Genomic DNA, 22,643 nt, shown 5'->3' on the forward strand with positions numbered 1-22,643 from the left:
TTTTCTGAGTGTAAAAAACAAATGGCATGACAAACCGAACCATATTACTACTTCAATGTCCAGTGTGTTTGACCTTTGACCCCAAAATCGATAGGGCACATCTTCATCCCATGGGTAGTCCATATGTATGATATGGTGACTGTAGGTGGAAAGGATAACGCTTTAGAGCCCGGAAACCATATTGCTACTTCAATGTCCAGTACGCTTGACCTTTGACCTTTTGATCCCAAAATCGATAGGGAACATCTTCATCCCATGGGTAGTCCATATATATGATATGGTGACGGTAGGTGGAAAAGATAATTCTTTAGAGCCCGGAAACCATTGCGTCTACAGACGGACGGACGGACAGACAGACGGACGGACAGACAGACGGACAACCCGATTCCAGTATACCCCGTATAACAATGTTCCTCAAAGTTGGAGAGGCATCAAAACACTTTAATGAATACAATTTAAAAACACTTCTTAATTGATATGATTTAATGTCGTCCTGCTAATCTTGAAAAGAATTTGTTTCAATTACCTGTATCTCCTAAATTAGACTTTCATCTCCTCTTATTGGTAAACCCAAAAGGTATGTTTTGGGTCACTAAATTAAAGAAAAAACTACATTTTGTACTACCTGAAAAATACTTGCATATCAATTTGACTAATCATTTCCTTGATGTCTAGAGAAAAAATATTTTTAAAAATGTTCCCTATGCAAGGTGAAGATAACGAACAGTGATCAACCTCATAACTCCTACAAGCAATACAAAATAGATAGTTGGACAAACACGGACCCCTGGACACACCAGAGGCGGGATCAGGTGCCTAGGAGGAGTAAGCATCCCCTGTTGACCGGTCACACCTGCCGTGAGCCCCATATCCTGATCAGGTAAACGGAGTTATCCGCAGTCAAAATCAGTGTGCCAAGAACGGCTTAACAATCGGTATGAAACACGTCCGACAGCATTTGATCCAATGCGAGGTTGTATTGACGAACTAGATCGTTATAGCGACCATAGAATTTGCGAAATGCTGACTTCAATCGAGACTGTTGAAATCCCTGTACCATCTTCCCATGTCAAACTTTGATTCCCTATCCTGGTCCCATCCTTCCCCAGGGTCATGGTCATGATTTAAACCAACTCGAAGCTGCTCTACCTAGGAAGGTTTGCAGATAAATGACTTTTCGTACCTCCGGGAACCGTGATTTCAACCAACTTGAATGTACACTATGTCAGCAAAATGTCAGGCAAATTTAAACTGTTCTAGACTAGACTATCAGGAGAACATTTAAGTGGGTCATTCAAATATTCTAAAGATAGTCTGGACCACACCCTACTTTAGTCTTTTCTTGAATATTTTCCCTTTGAAAGGGGTATAACTCTGTGTTTGAACACATTTGATTTTTATTCACTCAAGTATGATTTATTGCAAGTTTTATTGGAATTGGCGAATTCGTTCTGGGAAAAGTACAAATTGTTAAACGTTTACAGACGGACAGACAGACGGATGGGCTCTGGACAAAATGTGGAAAAAGATCACTTAATCGTCTAGCTCTAAAAAGAGGAACTTACGTATTTTTTTCACTTTATCTAGAATGCAGTTCTCTCTTCGTCTACTGTAGTTGTCGTCACTGTCTCTTCTACCCTCCACCATTATATGACGTATTGCATCAATTCCAAGTCTCTTGATAAAGGACTCCTCAAGTCCCTCCGTTAGGTACACACATCGTTCATCTGTATCTCTGTGGTACCACCACGTACGTACATACTCCACCAACGAGTCTACTGACGACAATCTGAAGTAGTTCTCATAGTCCTCGACAGTGTTCAGACAATTCTGGACAAAGTAACTCATCACCTGATGGCGGACATCGTCTGACGCGAACCCAACGGAGCTATTGTTCTTTTGGTATGTCAGTACTTTGTCATTTTCAATCAATTCCTTAATGACATCGTGTTCGTCGACTATAGAGTCGTTCTGCAGGACTGGAAATACTTCTCCCAGAGCTCTTGTTTTATCTTTCCATGATGAATTTAGAGACGCATTGTATTTCTCTGATGTCAAGATGTGGATAAGAATGCTCCATTTTTGTCTGGAGAGTGACAGTCCATACAAATCTGAAATATCATTGGGCATATCATATAATGTTGCTCAAATTCACTTCTAAGAACAAATACATTAGGTATAAAATTCGACACTGTCATCAAATTTGTTTACCTCAATTGAAAGGTTACAATCGACAGATTTTATAACTCCTTAATTATTACTGTTTTCTCAACTTGTCTTTTCTTTCTATGAATTTATCCATGCTTTTCAAGAATCAAGTACATTGTTAAAAGTTCAATGTGATATGCATTTGGAGGGGCTTTTGGGATCCATTTCTTTAAAAGGTAGTAAATTTTACCGCAAGTTAGTCCGATTAATAAAGATGCGTAAGTATTTGGATTGGCCTAATTGCGTTATGAAGCGAAGTACGACTGGACTTCAATCTCAAAATAACCTAAACATTAAATTTAAAAATATCTTAGTTGGAGACAAAATTTGAGGACGTGGATGCCACATTTTTCATTCCTTGGAAACTATGATAACATAAATTGGATTGAAAATGAAAGGTGACGATATCGAATAGTGATCAAGCTCACAACTCCCATAAGTAACATGATATAGAGAGTTGGGCAAACACTGACCCCTGGCTACTATCACAATTTTTAAATTATATCCAATACAGCGAAAAACAAATGTAAAGTGGGGGGAGGGGGCAATATATCTCAAATCTAAACGTCGTGATAGAAAATATACAAGTTCTAAGTATTTTAACAGTTCTGATTTACAATCAGAATAAGACCCAAAAATATATATTAACCTATTTGTCCATTGTTTTTGGTGTTTTACACTGTGATTCTCATAACGTCAACACCATGACGTAAGCATCATGACGTTATTTAGTTTTCATGCTGAAAAACAATACAAAGTTTAAACGACTGTAAAACGATAACTAGAAAAAATATTGTTTTGAAATAAATTGTTCAATGACCTATAAATCTTAGAGCATCATATATGAAAGTCTCCTTTATTTTTTGCGAAGGGGCCGGTTTTAGTACTTTGTGGCTGTAGTCCTTTATTTACATTGATAGTTCGGTTAACGCATTTTTGGTTAAGCATTGACAAAGAAAATTAGCTAATCATACATACATGGACGAACAGGTTTTTTTTAAAACAAGCAGATTATGAAGTTTTATACTAGAATTAAAAAAATATTCTACTTCAAATGAAAATCAATGATATTGTAAATTATATTCTATTAAATATGTCTATGCTTGTGCACTGTATAGAAATGATAATTCATACCATTAATATATAAATGCATACATATTACTCGTCTGCAAGAAGAAATGATGTCATAACTTGAGCATGTATGTAGAAAGCGTCGTCCACTAATGATGAATAATACTCTAATGTTTTTCTCCAATAAAGGACGATAAAGAACTGATATAATGTATATATTTTACTGTGCTTAAATGTTAATTTTGTTCATGAAAATCAAAAAATGTTGCGAGATAATGGTATGGTTTCTGCCTCTTTTATTGTTTGCAGGTAAAAATTAGCAGGTAAGAATAAGAAAAAAAGTTTCAATCAATATGCATGAAATTTTGTATAAAGATTTAGTATTTTCGGCAATAATTTAAAAATTGAATCTCCAACCCCACTCTTTTAAGTTTCATTTTGAATTTCATAAGAAGACTTGAAAAAAATTATGCGAAATTTAGAAATGGACTTTACTCCTAATATGTCATACTAAAGGCCAAGGTTTTCAACCGGTTGGTTTTCCTCAGGCAAGTTAAGTGAGGGGCGGAAGTAATTTAAGGCAGGTGTGAAGCTTCAAGGCCGAGAGAATCCTGCTAGCTTGTATATGTACAAATACACGGAATATTATCTGTGTTACCTGCATTACCTGTACGTTTTTGTATGATTGAAAACTCCATGGTAGTGGGCTTTTTTTTTGCAGATTAATCGAAACGTTGATAATTAAATCTAATGAATCAAACGTAAAAATTAAAGCTCGATAAATTTATTTTATATAAATGACAACCTTAGCCATTGGAAACTTAGGCAAACTATTCGTTATTCAAAGTTTTTTGTATTCATTTGACTGCCTTTGTTCGTCGGATACCCAGTATCTGACGATGTTTGACTGCCAAACATACAGTTTCCGACGAGAGTTTCTGCGTACTGCGGTAGATTGTCTGGCTATGTACAGTTGATGTCCCATGTCCCATGATGACTATATATTCCAAAACAGCTTAGAAAGTTTTATTCTGTTTGAATTAGTTTTTTTCTGGACGCACACCAGAATTCTCTGGCTACCTAAGTTGTCTTTGTGACTCGACATGGCCATAGCGCATGGCCTACACAAACAAGACATTCGCATTTTCCAACAGTTCCTTAAAAACTGGTCTAGACGAAGATTTTTTTCTTCCTCTGGATCCCAATCCAACCATTATATACAAGAAAGAGTCCTTATCGCGGCTAATTTCTCATCCGATAAGTTGAACTTTTGCCGCCTTGTTTCAAGGGGAAAATTACGCTTATAAATTTTCAACTGAGGGTAAACAAGATTTCCTTAGCATACAATGCATTTACTCATAATTAATCTGTTTAACATTAAATCGATGTCCGTGTAAATGATATTCAACATTTCATAATAATTATCAAAAACCTAATATATTATTTTATAATTCATGTACTAATTGTTATTGTTGTGTGAATCTCTCTACATGAAAAAACCAAAACCGTTTCCCTATCAAGCTGGACTACGCGATAAGCATCAAACGATTACACGGACGCCACGATCGCCAGTTAAGATAGTTAAGTAGCTAAGTACTTCGTTACTAACTTGAAAATACGGATGTATATTTATTTGCTGTTACAAAATTTAGAAATTCATTTCAAAATTAAGGATTATCTCCCTCATGCATAGCTCTTATCCTTGGACGAATTTGGCTCCACTTTTTTGGCACGCTGTTTTTTGGCTATATTTAGCTCTAAAACTTCATAGTTATTTCGGATTTCAAAGATTTCGGTTGAGCATCACTGAAGAGACATTATTTGTCGAAATGCGCATCTGGTGCATCAAAATTGGTACCGTATAAGTTTTACATAAGGTATACACAAAGACTAGAAGCTAAAAGTCCATCAATTTCTAGCATCCAATCTTAAGCTTAATTTTTCCTGATTGACAAGGGTTCACAGACCAGGTAAATTTCAAGGCGGTGCTTATTTTCTCGGCCTTTAAGCTCTCAAATGCAATACCATGAACTTTTTCGCATATCAAGTACAAAAAGATTATCATTTATTTCCTTAACTTGCATTAACTTGTTTTACTGTATTGTTAGAATAGATCTGTATATCTAACTGATTTGTAATGCCTACGTTGTTTTGACACCAACATGTAAATCAAGTTTAATTGAATAAAGTTCAAGTGCAAAAATATCATGTTTGGGATACTGTAGCTCAATAACAAGCCTTACGATCGCAGTTTTTGTTTTTAATTTCCTAATTCTCCTTCAGGGTAGAAATCAAAAGTACACCCACCCACCCCTCAAAACTGACTTTGCTCCAAATCGCAGGTGTGAACCTCTTTAAGAAACAACTATATGCCTAATAATTCATCATATTTCCGTTTATTTTTGTCTACGGGTTTTTATCGTGTCTTAGTAGTCTTTCCTCTTGCTCGACATTTTCTGATAACAAAAATCAATACCCCATGTCTGCGTTGTAATTGTTTACATGATATAATCCCACCCATCCTTAAATCATATAGAAAGAACCATATTCAAATTTTCAAAATGAAAATGTCACGTTCCATATATACAATTTGCTGCCCACGGATACCATTTCATTATTTAAAGAATTGTAGCATTATGACTTGGGTCATACGATGTCAGCGTGTGATCGGAAGGATCCACCAGGAACCGCATGATACCACCAGGATATCTGTATACAGTTCAATAACGCAGCCCTGGAAAAGATCACTGGTGGATTACCGTTGTAAAATTAAATATTTACCCCAATACACTGGTAACCCATAATTCGATGCAAAGTGTAATGATGATAATATAGTGTATTGTACAATAAACTTTTCAGAGTCTACCCAACTCTTGATTCCGTCCCATTGTACACTCCTATTAATGATATATTAATGTGGTTAACGAAACATTATGTAAGCCGTACACAATCAATCTGTCACGGTAGCTTAGTGGTAGAACTTTTGCTTCGTAACTGGGAAATCGTAAGTTCGAAACCCCGCTCGTGCAGTTGCCGTGTCAAACCTCAGACGTAATAAGAAGCAGTGAATCCTCCTTCATCAAACGCTCTGGATTTAGAAGTGAAGTTCATGGCTTTTTCGGATATGACCTTCAAAATGGAGGTCTCCTATTTGGGTAGGAGTTGGCATGTTAAAGAACGTACACTGCTACGGCCTTGGGCGCAAAGCATATATCTAAATTTGTAATACTTCACCGACTGATGGTGCCGTCTCCTTATGAGTGTAAAATCCCCGACGGGACGTGCAACAAACAATAAACCAGAGGCTGTTCTTATGACTTTGTACATGTAAATGCAACATATGTTACAATTTTCGGTTACTATTATCAACAACTCTTACCTGGATTTTGATTTTTTTGTGTCAAGATATAGATTAACGGTACACTTTTCGTCGCATTTGATTAAGTTCCATTAACCAAAAAATTCAACATATTCCATTTTGTCGATGTTTAAAATCCCAATTATTTTATCATTATTTTCATAACCTTCCTTTTCTGAATTCATGGTCGTGATGGTGGTAGTGAGGGTGTGGGTAGTAGAGTAATATTTCTTGTGCATGTCTCAAATAACTCCAAACTTTAAAGAACCCCGGAAGTCATGGGTGCAAAAATGGTAAATTGGTTCAGAAATTCATTTAAAAATATAAGGACAAAAATTTATGATCGTGCGTGCATTCAATACCGAGATATTCGCCGTCAAAGTTAGCTATTTATGCACCTGCCCGAAATCAATGAACTGAACTTCCGGTTTTACTATATTTAGCCATAATGACGTGTGACATCACAACCCATCAGTCTCAAACAGGGCAGTATGGCAAATGCGAACGATACATCCGTTTCTGTGGACGAAATCGACCTCCACATATCATTTGAAGCGTCTTCCTTTGAAGATTATCGTTACGAGTACGTACAGACATCGTCCCTTACCAATATGAGCCAGCTGCAACGGATTCTGACTATTTTGACGAGTTAAATGGGGAGAATGCTGAACGAGAACAACTTGAACATCGCCTCGGAAGCACGGAATGATAAGGCGCCGTTAGACTGTTTGTTTATAAAATAAATTGGGAAATACGAAATTGATCAATCATTTTTAACTGTACATGATTCTTAATTACATTAATGATAAAATTACAGATGTCTAATGACCATATTACGCCTGTCCACGTCGTATTCACAGGAATCTGTAATTTTGTCTGTAAAAACAATGTTAGTGGTCGCGCTGGTGTGTACCATACCACCCTTTAGTAATTAGGGAGTGGTATGGTATATACCCTTAATTATCAATAGCCTTATTAATAATTACAAAATTATTTGTTCCTGTTGTGTATTTTCGCTCATTACTTCATTGGGAAAGAGCTGAAAAATAACATTGTTTTTTCTATCCTCTCATATGACACCCCCTTTATACTGTTATAATTGTACTTACAATTTTTTCTAAGAATTTTTAAAAAATATCATCTAGAGGAGAGTTGTCTTATCTTTTCCCCATTATTGAGTTCTCTATTCTTTCACAAATTCACATGATTTACAAATCATTTTAGGAGTCAATGTGGATTATATTCCCATATGTCAGCTGCCAAGGAAATTGTATGCTGCACCGAATTGCCAAGGGTTGATGAGAAGTGGGGAGTCATTCAACAAGGAACTAGCCTGCTTTACTGAACACCCTGGGTTTTCATCAGTGTGTTTAGATGTGCATGAGCTCGAGACGGCATAATACCAATAATGATCCCAGTGTGGAGAAATGAGGGCAGCAATTGAAGAGCAAGTCAGTTTTTTTTCCATTGATTTAATCAATACAAAATCCACATGACCCCAATGGGTAAGGCTACCTAGGGTACAAGGTGCGATTCCCTCTACCCTCATGTGCTGTGACGAATTTCTTTGCCTCTGAGGAGTATCAAGGATTCAATGCACCTGAGTGATGGTATGATTTAGTTGAAGCAACTTTTTTTAAAAACAAATGTACGATTCATCCATGATGCATACAAAAAATTTCAAGCACAACATTCTATAAGAAATTACCCAAAAATAATACATTTATAAACATAATGGTAGTAAAAAATATCATAATTATAAATAAATACTGGCAAAACAGAATACTACAAAATATCAATTTTCTAGAAAGCATCAGCTACACAAACAATATTTTAAATAAAATGTTTCTGCACCAAGGAACGGGACGAGGACCCTGTTTTCATGTTCTCATTAAAAAAAGAAGTTTTATCATTTTTTAACTCTTACAACTATTATATATACTAAGCTAATACTACATATACTATGCTAATATTTCATTCTATAAAGTGTTTGCAAAAACACACTGTTGTATGCAAGACCAAACAGATTGTTATCCAACGGTCAGACTCTATATCATGGTTGTTCCCAGTCTTTTTTTATTTATAAAACAAATAACAAAATTTGTTTTCACAACCTACTATTCTATATGGCTTTGGTTCAGATTTAAACAAAACCAAAGATAAAGGTGTTTCACAACGATTTAACATTTTTAAACAAGATTAAAATAGAGCACATCTGTATTACCAACATATTTTTATCTGCTTTCCTAGAATGTCCAAATAGCTAGTATTACGTTTTGCCCAACTATCTATTTTGTATTGCTTGCAGGAGTTATGAGATTGATCACTGTTCGTTATCTTCATCTTGCATTCACACGTATGTCTCTTTCCGACTGAACCTCTGTCTAAAATGTAGCATCACTTCTTCTTTATCAGGATGGAAAACTTTACTGCACATTGGAGGTGGTTTAGCTGGCAATGAGTATGGTAATAGTTCTGATGACCCATGAAAGGCCAAATAAGTTTCTTTCATCAGGACTGATGGGCTGGAATAAATGGACAATATTTAAATTTTATGTATGCTTTATATCCTATTAAATAAATTTTTGATAAATAATACATATTCTCATTAACATTGGTATTGCTGTTTTAAACTTGATTGAAAGAAAAGTGACAAATGCAAAAATAGTGAAATGTCATGCCATTTAATTTTGATATGAATTCTGATAGTAGATTATCTTTAGAAGTACATTCTTACTAATTGTTGGATCAACAGGCTTCCTACGAACACTGCATTCCCCACGCTTGAACTTCGAGAAGCTGATTTTAAATTGTTGGTCCCCCTCCTTCGTTATGACATGTAGCCTTGATAAATTCTCATTAAAATGTAGAGCAGCAATCATCAACCTTTCCCAATAAAAAAAGTTAAATAAGTGTTACGATAGTGCTTTATAATGTATTTACTGTAATTATATTATTATTTTGAAACAAAATGTCCGCATGTAAATATTGAAATAATTTGCAGTGGGGGGATCCAGATCATGCACAGGGGGGGGGGGGTATGCCGAAGGTCGGAACCCTCCCCTTTCATCAGAAAATTTTGCTAAAAAACACCCACACATATAGATGGTGGAACCCTCCTTTCACAACTAAAAAAAAACCCTCCCTTTCCAAATTTCCTGGATCTGCCCATGATTTGTGTAAATTAAATTAGTGAAGAGGGGTTTCCATCATATGTCATTTTGGAAATAATTTAATTTTCATTAACGTATAAATCCAAAGGATGTACATGTAGGAGTTATAACAGGGGTTACAGGCCACCCACTCTACAGCCTTCACTTGATTAATCAGAATTGGTATCTTTGCAATGTTAACATTTAATCGTGTTGGAAAATATTATTGCCCACTAAAAGAGTAATAAAAGTCTACGTATATTTAAATTATGCAAAGTTCTTGATCACATTACTAAGATAGGTCAGTGGATCTATATGACAGAATATGTTTAAACGACAATCTAATCCAGGGTCCTGATCAGATGGGGGCATGTAAGAAACTCGTTATATGGTACGTGTATTGTAACTTATAAAGTGAAAAAAAGCTAATCAACGTCACAGACTACAATAAAAATTATAAACTTTCTTACCGATGGAAATCTCATAATAAAGTAACACACACGACCTACCCTATTTTTATCCAGCTTGACGGCAGCCTGGTGCTTGGGTTTAGGCTCTGGCGAAGAGAAAAGGGCAAGGCTGAGGTCGTCCACTTTCCTCTTAGGATAAAGCGATAGAATCGCACCAGGCAGAAGCGGTTTTTTTCACAGGAATTGCAAATTCTCTTATCAGTGAAAACTGAGCCTCGAAACATTCGTCCGGGAAATGCGCACTACAAACAACAGTATACTGTGACGATCATGTCCAGTCTGCATGGGTCAGCTCACAAATCGAGTCCATGCAGCTCTCTGTCGTTCGTCCTTTGTGGACGGAAACGGTGTCCGAGGGCCTGTTGTTGCATCCTGCAACTACACATATGTGTCTCTTACTCTTACTTGCCATTTCTCTTCGAATATTTTCTTCTCTTATACTCTCGTCTTGTTGTGAAGAAACTGCCAATGATGGGTTGTGACGTCAGATCCGGTATTACATTTTCAGTCTCGTTTTCGGTATCGTAAAGGTGTGAATTTACGGTAAAGGTTCTTTTTGCCCATTATATCGTTTGTTGATTAAGAAATAACTCAAAGAATTTTACTATCGGTATTTATTTTTAAAAATACATAAGATAAACCAAAATGTATTGTTGACTTCCGGGACACTTTAATTTCTTAAATTGTGTGGGAGAATTTCAATAAATGGATTCAATTCATAACTTCGACCTGATATGTTTATACCATTCACGTCCACGTTAGAAAAAGCAAGGGGCTGTTACCAAATACACGTGCACCTTTAAGTGCATTCACTAGACTTGCTCATGCCTTTATAATTGATATAATCATTGCTGCCTTTAATACGTTTTAGTAATGACAAATATATGTTTAATTATGGGACCAAACTTGTTGACAAAATATACCCAATATATACGTATTTTGTTATTTATACGAAACGATCCTGATGAAATAAGATATGGGTAAATCTCGAAGCCATGCACTAAAGGAGTTGAGGTTCAATATATTGTTGGTTTGGGGATAGGGTTACCCTTACCCATGTGGGAAATGCTAACTATAACAAACTAAGAATGTAGGGGGAAGTATCGCCATCATTATTGTTTAGGGTAAGGGGAACAATATAACCACTATTCCCGGGAAAAGGGAAAAGGGAAAGATATCAATCTATAACATTTGCCATTTCTAGATATGGGTGTTTTACTTCTCCTTAGATCAAATGCTTTAATCGAACTCGCTAATCCAGCAGTTGGTCATCACATGTACATAGTGTGGATAATTATCAAAAACTAAGTTCTTCCACTAAACATATGACTGGTTATATATGCAACATATATGTACATAGTGTATGAGAAAGGGTGCTATTTAAACATGGTATTATTATTTATGTTCCATTTAAGTTTTTAGAGAACGTGTGTTCCCAGTTCTTTTCAGTATAAAAAGCAAATCACTGAAAATTAACGCAGAAGTCCTTTTCCGAAATATTTATATATTACGACATGTTTATTGTTTGTGTAGTTTTATCGACAGTCATCTCATCGTCAAGTTATTGTATAACATAATACGATATGTCTAACAATATGACACTTAATAAATGGTTAATCTTCTGAATAAAACAATTCTAAAGACTTACCTATTGTTTTGTCCAAATTCTCAAGGATTAAAAATGATCCAAGAGCACTGTTGTGACTCAGGATACCGGGGGGCGCCTGTCGCTGTGATTCCAGTGTCTTTGTGAAGTGTATTAACCGGTTCGTGGTATCGTCATCAAGATTGAATACATCATAGGGAAGGCACACTGAAATTATAAATTGCAATACTCATACAATACATCAGACACAAAATACCAAATTTCTTTGAAATAATAAAAAAAAACCAGCAACTTGAATATGACTTTGTTCATGAAATGTGAATAACATTAGTAATCTGTAAATAAAACATTATCAACTACTCTTATTTAGATATTTCAATATCTTTCAATCTATACGAGGGGAAAGAGAAGTTGTAAAGCTTAGAAATTTTATTGATATATTCATATACAAATAATTATTTTCTATTATGAATGCCATTTTGAAATACTGCATTGGCTTTCAAATCACAGATTATGTCTGTTATGGTTGTTACGAAGAGACACTGAAAAGAGGGCGGGTGTGCCAAACAGTTTCACAAGTTGAATTGTGTGTATGACCGACATTTGTACCGATGCATTATTCACACCTACGACGAATCGTCATCTTTCCTTATTCATGTAGCAATATTACATCATCACCTGCGAATGGTATTTATATCTCTCAACTGAATTGATACGCAAGAGGGTGTTATGCGTCTGGTCAGGTTTCAAATCGAGGCAGGCTACTGACAAACAAGTCAGTGGTACAGGACTTTTAACAGTCTGGTTTAAAGTCAGCACGTCGCAAATTTCACGGTCGTTATAACAATCCAATTTGTCAATACAACCTAACATTGGGTTAAATGCTGTCTGACGCGTTTCATACCTATTTTAGGCCGTTTTTGGCACAATGATTTTGACTACAGATAATTCTGTTTACCTGATCAAGATATAAAGCTCATGGTGGGTGTAACCGGTTAACAAGGGGCGTTTATTCTTCATTACCTCATTCTACCTTTGGTGTATCCAGGGGTCCATGTTTCCCCAACACTCTATTTTGTATTTCTTATTGGAGTGTTGAGTTTAATAAATGTTCGTTATCTTCACCGTTCATATCTAAACATCCTCAAGGAACCTAGTATCAATTCAATTTTGTTTAAATCATATTCCCATTGGATTGGGTTGGGCCGCAATATTGTTTTATAGGAGAATATATGGGATGAATTTTAAAACTATTTTTTTCTGAAGAGCAACAATGTCATGATTAGTCAAACTGATACAGAAGTATCTACAGGTAGTGCAGATTCCAGCTTGTTCAAATCATTGTCCAATAGTTCAGGATGAGGCCTCAACGAAGAATTAAAGTTAATGATGGATAAGGTGAAATCATCATGTTTATCATAAAGTTGAGTTGTTAGTTTGTCTTTAATATTTATACAACTCTGTGATGTCTTTTATTTTGAGGTCACGGGGATATATCGAATCGACATATGAATGAATGATGGTATCTTCCTTAACGTCTCTCTCGAGAATTTTTCATTCATATGGAAACGTCACCAACACCGATGGGGGCCCTCAAATTTAGGCCTTTGCTCGGCTATTACGGCCTTTGAGAGGTGAGGGTTCTTTAGCGTGCCACACCTACTGTGACACGGGACATCCGTTTCTAAGGTCATCTCCGACGACCCGTGACATTCACACCTGATGCCGAGTGTTTGGCGATGGAACTGTCACTACCTGTTTGAACGACTTAGATTTGTCGCGGCCAGGATTCAAACCAGGGGCTTCCGCATGTGGGGCGAACGTTCTAACCACTAAAACGTCGTCGATATATCTAAATATCGCACTGAAGGTCATGGAAAGAGATTTTTCTTCTTATGTAGAATTTTTTGAATAAATACTGGTTCATTGATATATTGCCCATCCCCCCTACATTCAGTTATTCTTGACATGATTAACGATAGAACACGATACGGCACATGCACGATAGGATAGAATAGGATACACACACGATAGGATACACGCACGATAGGATAGGATACACGCAGCAGGGTTAAGGTGTCCCGAGTAAAGTTAAAACAAACATCATAAAATGTACCTCGGTGCACTTCATACTATATATGACGTCACAATATAAAAGTACGTCACGACGTACAGGCCTATAGTTGTATCGCGGGGAAAATGTTATATATAGATTATCGCACTCTAATGTTGATCTCGGAGCTGGGATTGGCCCCGAGAGTTGATCTCGGCCCTCGCACTACGGGCTCGGGCCGAGATCACTCGAGGGGCAATCCCAGGTCCGAGAACAACATTAGAGTGTGATATTGTTTATATCATATACCTAAAACACAACAAGTTGATAAACATTTTTTTTTTAAATTGGGGGGAGGGGTATTGACCCAAACATAAATACATGGTATACGGTACAACGATGTTTGACTATTTTATTCCTTCAGTGAGTTTACTTTATTGTTTATGTTTCCAGTACTATTGGCATTGTGAAACATGCTAAAGTCTGGGTTTTGTAGCTTTATTCCACTGCTGATTAATCATGGACATCCCCTCATGTGGTCTAGAATCTGGACGTTTCAATTAACTTAACTGCTTGGCTGAGAAACTCGTCATATCTATCGATGTGCTGTTCATGTACATGTATATACTATTAAGCAGCTCCTAGTGGCTTGCTAACGAATACTGAAATTGGAAATAAGTGAATTATTTTTATTTCTTTTTTCGGATTTACCAAACTCGTCCGTTTTCATTATTTCATATAATTTGTAAGAGCTGTAGAACTTTGTTTACGTGGCGTCATCGTATGAACGGGAATGTTTACAGATCTGATGCTGCTATTTATTTGCTTAGGGAATGTTACCTTATACTGAAGTAAGTTTTTTTTTTACCGTTTCCCATCTGTTTACCATCTATAAGTCGTTGAAAAACGTTGGAAGATATTGGTTCTGCTTTTCTCGTTTTATTGCCAAGTCCTCGGGATTTTAGATTTCAGAAATCGTTTTAAAGCAGTTTTCTACATCAAAATTACCGTAAATTAACATTTTGATCTCCATTAGGACCGGGAATTTCTAATAATGCTTTAGTATCACCCTCCATAATCCTCCTACTGTTTTCTGTCGCCTATAACGTTGATTGTTTTTAAATGAAGTTAAACGTGTTATTGTTCTAAATAAACAATTGTTACTTGGGTTACCCCCCTTTGCTTAGCTACTCGCTACAATTTAGAGCTGTTTTTGAAAACGTTTTTATTTCATTTTTCTGCTTAGATTAAATTTTGTCGTCGAAGAAAGTATTATATTTGAAAAATATTGTGTCTAACATCATTTTTTCATGTAGTTATGTTAGATTTCAAAAGATTAAAGAAGAAATAGCCATTTGAAATTTGAGGGCGAGACAGCCCCTTGACAACGGCCCGAGACAGAGGCAGCCCTACCTACTTGCAGCTGTCTCGCCCTAGCCAATATAGGTATATCAGGGCTGATACACTACTAGGTATATGATATAATATGTTATCGCTATTTATTGCCGTTATCTAGTGTTCAAGCTGTATGTGTTTTAATCTGTTTGTCAGATGACCCCCCCCCCCCCAACAAAAAATGTCTTCGATAATATATAAGTCTCATATATTTATATATAGTATGTGCACGGAAGACTGTAAAGTAATCCTTACATCACTTTGTGACCTTGATATCGCCCCCGATGTGTATAGTCATTTGGAATAAAGAAAATCAACGCATGCACATATCGACTCGTTACAGGTGAAAGATGACAATATTTTATTTCGACCTAGGCATATTCAAAAAGGTAGCTAATTGCAGATTTAGGATTTTGATACAGAAGGTACAATATTTTGCCTCGTTTAGATACGATTTGGATGTGAATGTGAAAAATGCCCAACATTTGAGTTGAGATTATGGAAATTGCTATATTTGAGAGGATATTGTACCGATCTGTATCACTCTTTAAATTTACCATATCGATGTCGACATATCAAGCCCAAGCTGCAAATGATTTGAATGCATCTTTCACCTGTACCGAGGTGATAAACAACTAAAAGTCTAGCGGATAAAAATAGCTCTAGGTCACTTGTATGACGATGTAATAGGTATGCAAAGGATTTCCCCACGTGAAACGATGTTTGTTAATGTACTGACAAACGATTTTTACTAAAAATATGCGACGCTTGAAAGAATTTTACTTGTATATGAATATGCTGTTATTACTTGTTATTTTACTCGGGACACCTTAACCCCGCTATGCACACATGATAGGATAGGATACACGAACGATAAGATAGGATAGACTCAAGATAGGATAGAATATATGTACGATACAATATGATAAACGCACGATAGAATAGGATACACGCACGATGGGATACACGCACGATACGATAGGATACACGCACGATACGACAGGATACACGATAATCCTGATAAACGCAAAACCTAATAAAGGATCTTCTTGATAAACCTGATAAACGCAAAACACGATATACGATCTTCACGATAAACGGAGAACCCGATAGAAATGTTGTAAATTTAAAAGAAAATATCAGAAAACGAGCATCAGCTTTTACCTGCGCCGAACCGTTGTTTTACGAAAAACTGACTTTGATGACGGTGGCAATTATAGACCAGTCTTTCTACTGTTTTACCTCAAACTAATTGCAACAGAAATGGGTTTTGCAAAACTTGTAGTGGAATATGCTTACAATGATCATATAAAAACCGAGAAAAATCGAGAGAGGGGAAAGTCGTCGATTTGCTAATTTAAATTGGAGCATTTTCATAGCATAAACTCTGTTACGGCATGGCTTCCATAGACGCAGAGGAGTTTACAAGGGAGATAATTGAAGTTATGTAGACGCTCTTTGTAGTACTGCATATATAAACTGTTAAGTCAATTTTATCCTCTAAAATGCTAGTTTGTTTCAGAGATGTGCTAATTTTTTACCACTAATTACATATTCATACGAAAAAAAAATGACTTTGTATAAAAGGTAATTAAGCCTAATGAAGTTCAACGTTATACGATATTCTATGCATACTATCCATATTATGTCTGATTCTTACAGACATCGGTTCCAAAACATCTAAAACCAAGTGATCATATAATCAAAGAACTACAATTTGAAAAATATAAGATATTGGAGTCTAACTTCTCTCCAAAACAAAAATATCGTATCAATATGTAACCCCTCGCTAACAACAAACAAAAAAGTATGGAAAGCAGTTTTTGTCATTAGTTGATAATGTTTAGCGTGAAATGTCGCAAAAACATAAGAACAACAAAAACGTATCTTTTATCAATTAATATTCCTTCAAACGTTTATATAATGTTTGGTTGTTTGTTTGTTTGCAGTTGTAGGTGAAATACCACTTGTAATGATTCTTTAACGTGCCAACGTCTGTCGCGATACGGGATCTCCGTTTTTAAGGTCATATTCGAAAGACCCGTGATTTTCACTTCGAAATGCCGAGCGTTTGGTGAAAGAGTAATGACATCTTAGGTTTGATGTAGCCATGACACGAGCGGCTTTGAAATTAGCTTCTAATTGTACATACATGGGAATATTTTCCAGCTGATTTAAGAAAATCAAAAGTTTTTCAAACATTTGGGTATTTGTCCCTCACAAGTGAATTGCATCGACTTTTTAATTTTCAGGTAGTGATAGAACACTTGAATTTGCAATACATTTCTTGGTGATAGTCAATATATTGTGAACAGGACCAGTGCCGTCAGAAATGACTCCATTCTCTCGAAAATTCGTTTATACAAAGACCTTGGAATTTCAACTTTCGAAAAACTTTTTCTTAATTTGTGTAGCTCGTTTTGAACTATTGCAGTGTAGTATGGGGTCTCCGAAACTACCACAACATTGAGATGGTTCAGAATTGCGAACTTATCATTATCACAGATTCATTCCTGTACTACATGCAATGTGAAGATAACGTACAGTGATCAATCTCATAACTCCTATAAGAAATACAAAATAGATAGTTGGGCAAACACGGACCCTTGGACACACCAGAGGTGGGATCAAGTACCTAGGAGGAATAAACACCCCCTGTTGACCGGTCACACCCGCCGTGAGCCAGTAGGAATACTGACTGAATGACTGAGTTGACGGAAATCATCAATAAAATTGTGGGGGAAAAACATGTATGGCGAATCCGGATGGAAGAATCCTTAACGCTGACACTGTATAAACTATACGTACTGGAATTGCCTACTACCAATGGACAACATTACTAAACGTGTGAATCAATATAATAAGTCTATCTGGACATAACAAATGAAGTCATTGTCTGAATCCTTAAATTTAATAGAAAATATATAATAGATTATTATTGTGTGTACCATTTCAGAACAAGTTGCTTCATAACTATAAGAAATAGTGGCTAGTACATGTAAAAGTAAATCAACTATTAAGTTATGTTGATATAGAGATATTAAAAACAAATTTTAGAAGCGAAAATTAATTTTCCACAAGCATTCCAAAATATCCAAGATCTTTACTGATGTGGTATACTTCCAATTAGAATAGAAACGGGGCGACACAAAGAAAAAGAATTAGAAGACAGAATATATACACTGTGTTCCTTAGATTGTGTTTCCGTGGGGGGAATAAATGGGGCGGCCCTTCGGATGAGATCGAACAAATTGAGGCCCCGTGTCACAGCAGGTGTGGCATGATAAAGACCCCTCCATGCTCAAAGGACATAAGCACCGAGTATATCGCCCTAAATTTTACAGCCCTTCACCGGCAATTGTGATGTCTCCATATCAGTAAAATATTCTCGAGAGGGACGTTAAACAATATACAATCAATCACTTTTAATAGATTGTGTAGAAGACGGTATTCACGTTTTACCACCTTGTACTGTATACTTAAATCTCAGAACAGATTTTCTACTACTTTTACTCCACATTGTGTATAACAAGTCAACTTAGATTTTATTATTTTTTATTAACAAATTTCCCTCGCAAACCACCGAGTTTATACATTCCGTTTATATTTACAGATATTCTTTGATTTACAGAAAACACTATGGTTAAGTATTGTCTTTGTTTTGCTATTATTTCTTTATCACAGTGACATACAGATCCGATGGATCGGGTGTTTTGAATTCGCATTTATACGATATGATGTATGTCACTATAATTACTGACTTACTGTAACAATGCGTGGCAAAAGAGTGCATAAAAATGTCACCGTGACTACACTAACCCCAACACAATAATATTTTTTTTAAAGGGAAATTTGGTGTTTAAATCTACAAGTCTTAATCATGAATGATGAAGTCGCGGTCTTCGCTCAACAACACCTACTTTTTACTTCGACAAGCACTGTACAATGTATATTTTGTACAAATTGTCTGATAGGAAACGTGGCGTTAATGGCTTTTCTATCCGAACTGTAGATTTCTCAAAGAAACTTATAGATATTTGTAGAGAAAGAAATGAGGAATGGTAAAAAACAATACCCTCGTCCCGGCTAATTTGATGCACCCGATTCAATTTATCACTAAACATGTAGCGTGAATTTTTTAACTCCTAAGCAAATCCTAACACCCGAAGAAAGTTTTTTTTCCAAGGTCACAAAAAGTAGGTCAATCATCACGGTTACAATGTCAAAATGGTTGGTACCATCTAAAGGTTTTGTCACAGAAAATACACATTAAATATGAAAAAACTCATTTACCATTCAAATGTTATGACCAAAGTTAAACATTTTGCGGACTGACGAACAAACGAACAGAGCAAACACGATTACGGGATTACACACAGGGACGGATCCAGTAATTGCGGTTAGGCAGGGAGGGGGGGGTGTGGCAAGTTTATGAAGCAGGGGGTTTAAGGGCCGCCTTGAACTCCTGCATGGATTTTACAAATTGTATAGGGCTTGAAATATGTCTCCTAAGTAGTTAGTTTTACTATTTTCTGTCATTTAGGATAAAAGTGAAATTCATAAAATGACGCACGTTTTAAGGTTTTTTGTGGGGGTGTGTGTGCAAGGTCTCCCAATAAAAGTAATTAAATAAATCAAAACATTTTGTCATTTATTTCTCCGAGAGTGGAAGAAATTATTGCTTCTTTCATCGTTTACAATTTTCTAAAGAAAAGACCAGCCGCCCCCTTAAATTCGCCACTGATACACACATGATTTTAAAATCTCAAACTGTTAAATAATTTTTATGAATTAGTTATCGCTTCTTTAACTGTCTCATATAAACAGTATCTCATTTTGTGACAGAATGAATGTTTACGAGTTTCATATTCTTCTCATTTTCATCGATTTTTCTTCCAAAATAAGGCTTTACGCCTCATAAAAAATCATTCATTTGGAATTTTGGTATGAATAAATTAGTTTGTAAATGTTAACACCGTTCCCGATGATTATAACAATTGTTTTTCTTTTATTTATTTTTTTCATGTGTGAAGATAAATGATAAATCCCGGTTTTCGGTGATTTTTTATCAAAATGTACGATTTGCCCCCCAAAATACACGTTTCTCCTTTGTTTTGTGCTCTCGATTTTTTATAACGCTAGAGCATCGCTTATCTCACCGTTTGAAAACAAAAACATTTCTGTTGCAATTAGTTTGAGGTTAAGCTTTATTTTTGGCTAGAATGACTGGACTATTAGGGGTGATTTCAAAATCAACGTATAAAATCAAACTACCGTAGCAGATACAATATAAAAACTGTAGACTGATAGAATGTCATAGATAAATTAAGAAATTAATACTTAGGAAACATTGATCAAGTAGATTTACATTCACACTACTGAACACTTAACATCGGTAATAAATAACGAGACAATGTAATGCTAGTTTCCCCACGATACAAGTATATTGACCTATGCGTTGTAACACACGTTTTCATTGTGACGTCATCAAGTGTGAAGTACACAGAGTTACATCAAGAGTTATCTTCTTGTGTTTAGTAAACCAGAAGTGATAAAACAATTCGATAGTTTACATGACAAATGTTTTGGTTTCAGCTGTTAAAGCTTGAAAAATATTGTCTTTCTTTGTAATACTCATTATTACAACTATTGTACATAAACTTGGCATTAACACTACAGTTGATACCATTAATAATATTCCAAATGCCCTTTCAAAAGATGAAATGCTTCAAAATCATGCTTCACATTTAATCACATGAATCGCAGGAATGAGTTACCGCACTTATATTGGATCCCTAAACTTCTCAAAAATCCATACAAAGATACATCGCTGGATCTAGTAAATGTTCTAAGAAGCCCCTCATCGTGAAAATATCAACTGCCGTGAAGGAGGAATTACAACTGTATTTTGCCACAACACATGCAAGAAGTAGTGTAAATCAAATGTGGATTCAAATCTAAAGAACTGCTTGTAAATTTAAAATTACAAAACTTTTTTCAAATCAAAGACATCAAAACGAACGAATTGTCAGCACTTTACACGGTCATTCCTCGCGATAACTTTACAGCAAGACTTTGCAACATCATAGACAGTTGCTTCTTTAACGAAAATGGAAAACGAAAATATTCATACAATATGTATCTAATGATCAGTCATTTTGTTTATATCTCGCAACTTAATCGATACACAAGAGCTTGTTCTGCGTATATCTTAAGTTTTTAAATCGGGGCAAGCTATTGACAAACAAGTTGGTACTATAGGGGTTTCAACCGTCTCGTTTAAAGTTAGCATTTCGCAAATTCTGTGGTCGTTATAACGATCTAGTTTACCAATACAATATTTCATTGGGTCAAATGCTGTCTGACGTGTTTCATGCCGATTGTTATACCGTTCTTGGCGCACTGATTTTTAATACGGATGACTCCGTGTACTTGATCAAAATGTAGAGCTCACGGCGGGTTTGACCGGTCGACAGGGAATTCTCACTTCTATTAGGGACCTGATCCCTCCTCTGGTGTATCCAGGGGTCCGTGTTTGCCCAAATATATATTTTGTACTGCTTATAGAAGTTATGAGATCACTGTTCGTTATCTTCACCTTCATTAAAAGTATTACCCTATTCCCAATTTAGACACAATTGCTCTAAAAATGACGTTAAACGTTATTTCAATCACTTAGCTTTCAGGTTTCTACAAATCATATTAAGAACAATGGGCCAAATATTGATGATGCACAGGGCATGATTTTTTTTATGAACACGTCACGGAACTTCCTAACAATGTATTAACTAAATTGCTGAAGGTTAGCTTTCATCGAGACAAGTCAAAAGAATGCACAACGTCCAAGCGTGATGAGTAAACTGTGTTTTATATACTCCATATCTACCAGGACGAAATCTTAACAATGCAAAGCACATCTGACATGAATAAATCAGCAGGTGTAGATTTCATTAGTTCCCGTATCATGAAAGTCTCTACGAATGCAATATCTAAACCCACTGCCGATATCACCAATGCTAGCATCACTAATGACATTTTCCATTCACTTCTGAAACAAATTAAAGTCACTCCTATATACAAATACAAATATTTATTGGCACAAACACAATTACATTAATTGGCAAAGGCCCATATAAGAAATAAAATAGAATGATCCATGTAACTACCAACCAATATCCATCTTTATCAGAAATCAGGGAAACACATTTACCTAATCAGGTGCATGAATTCACTAACATGTTTTATCATATTTAGGAACTCAGTCTGGTTTAAAGAAATTGCCTTGTTGCCCAACATCACTAACTGACACTAACTTCCTGACACTTAGTTG

General features: G+C 35.8%; 1 protein-coding gene across 1 annotated transcript in view; it reads right to left on the bottom strand.

Annotated features, from left to right (window-relative positions):
- The window catches only part of LOC125673047 (uncharacterized), a 424,666-nt gene that overhangs the window by 195,936 nt on the left and 206,087 nt on the right, over positions 1–22,643 (bottom strand). Inside the window, exons 9-10 of the mRNA XM_056159423.1 lie at positions 11,908–12,072; positions 1,566–2,111 (exon numbers count right to left, since the gene is read on the bottom strand). Of these exons, the coding sequence (XP_056015398.1) occupies positions 1,566–2,111; positions 11,908–12,072 (711 nt within the window). The remainder of the gene's footprint in view (positions 1–1,565; positions 2,112–11,907; positions 12,073–22,643) is intronic.

The sequence above is a fragment of the Ostrea edulis genome, chromosome 3 (genome assembly GCF_947568905.1).
Source record: "Ostrea edulis chromosome 3, xbOstEdul1.1, whole genome shotgun sequence".
NCBI classification, from domain to species: domain Eukaryota; kingdom Metazoa; phylum Mollusca; class Bivalvia; order Ostreida; family Ostreidae; genus Ostrea; species Ostrea edulis.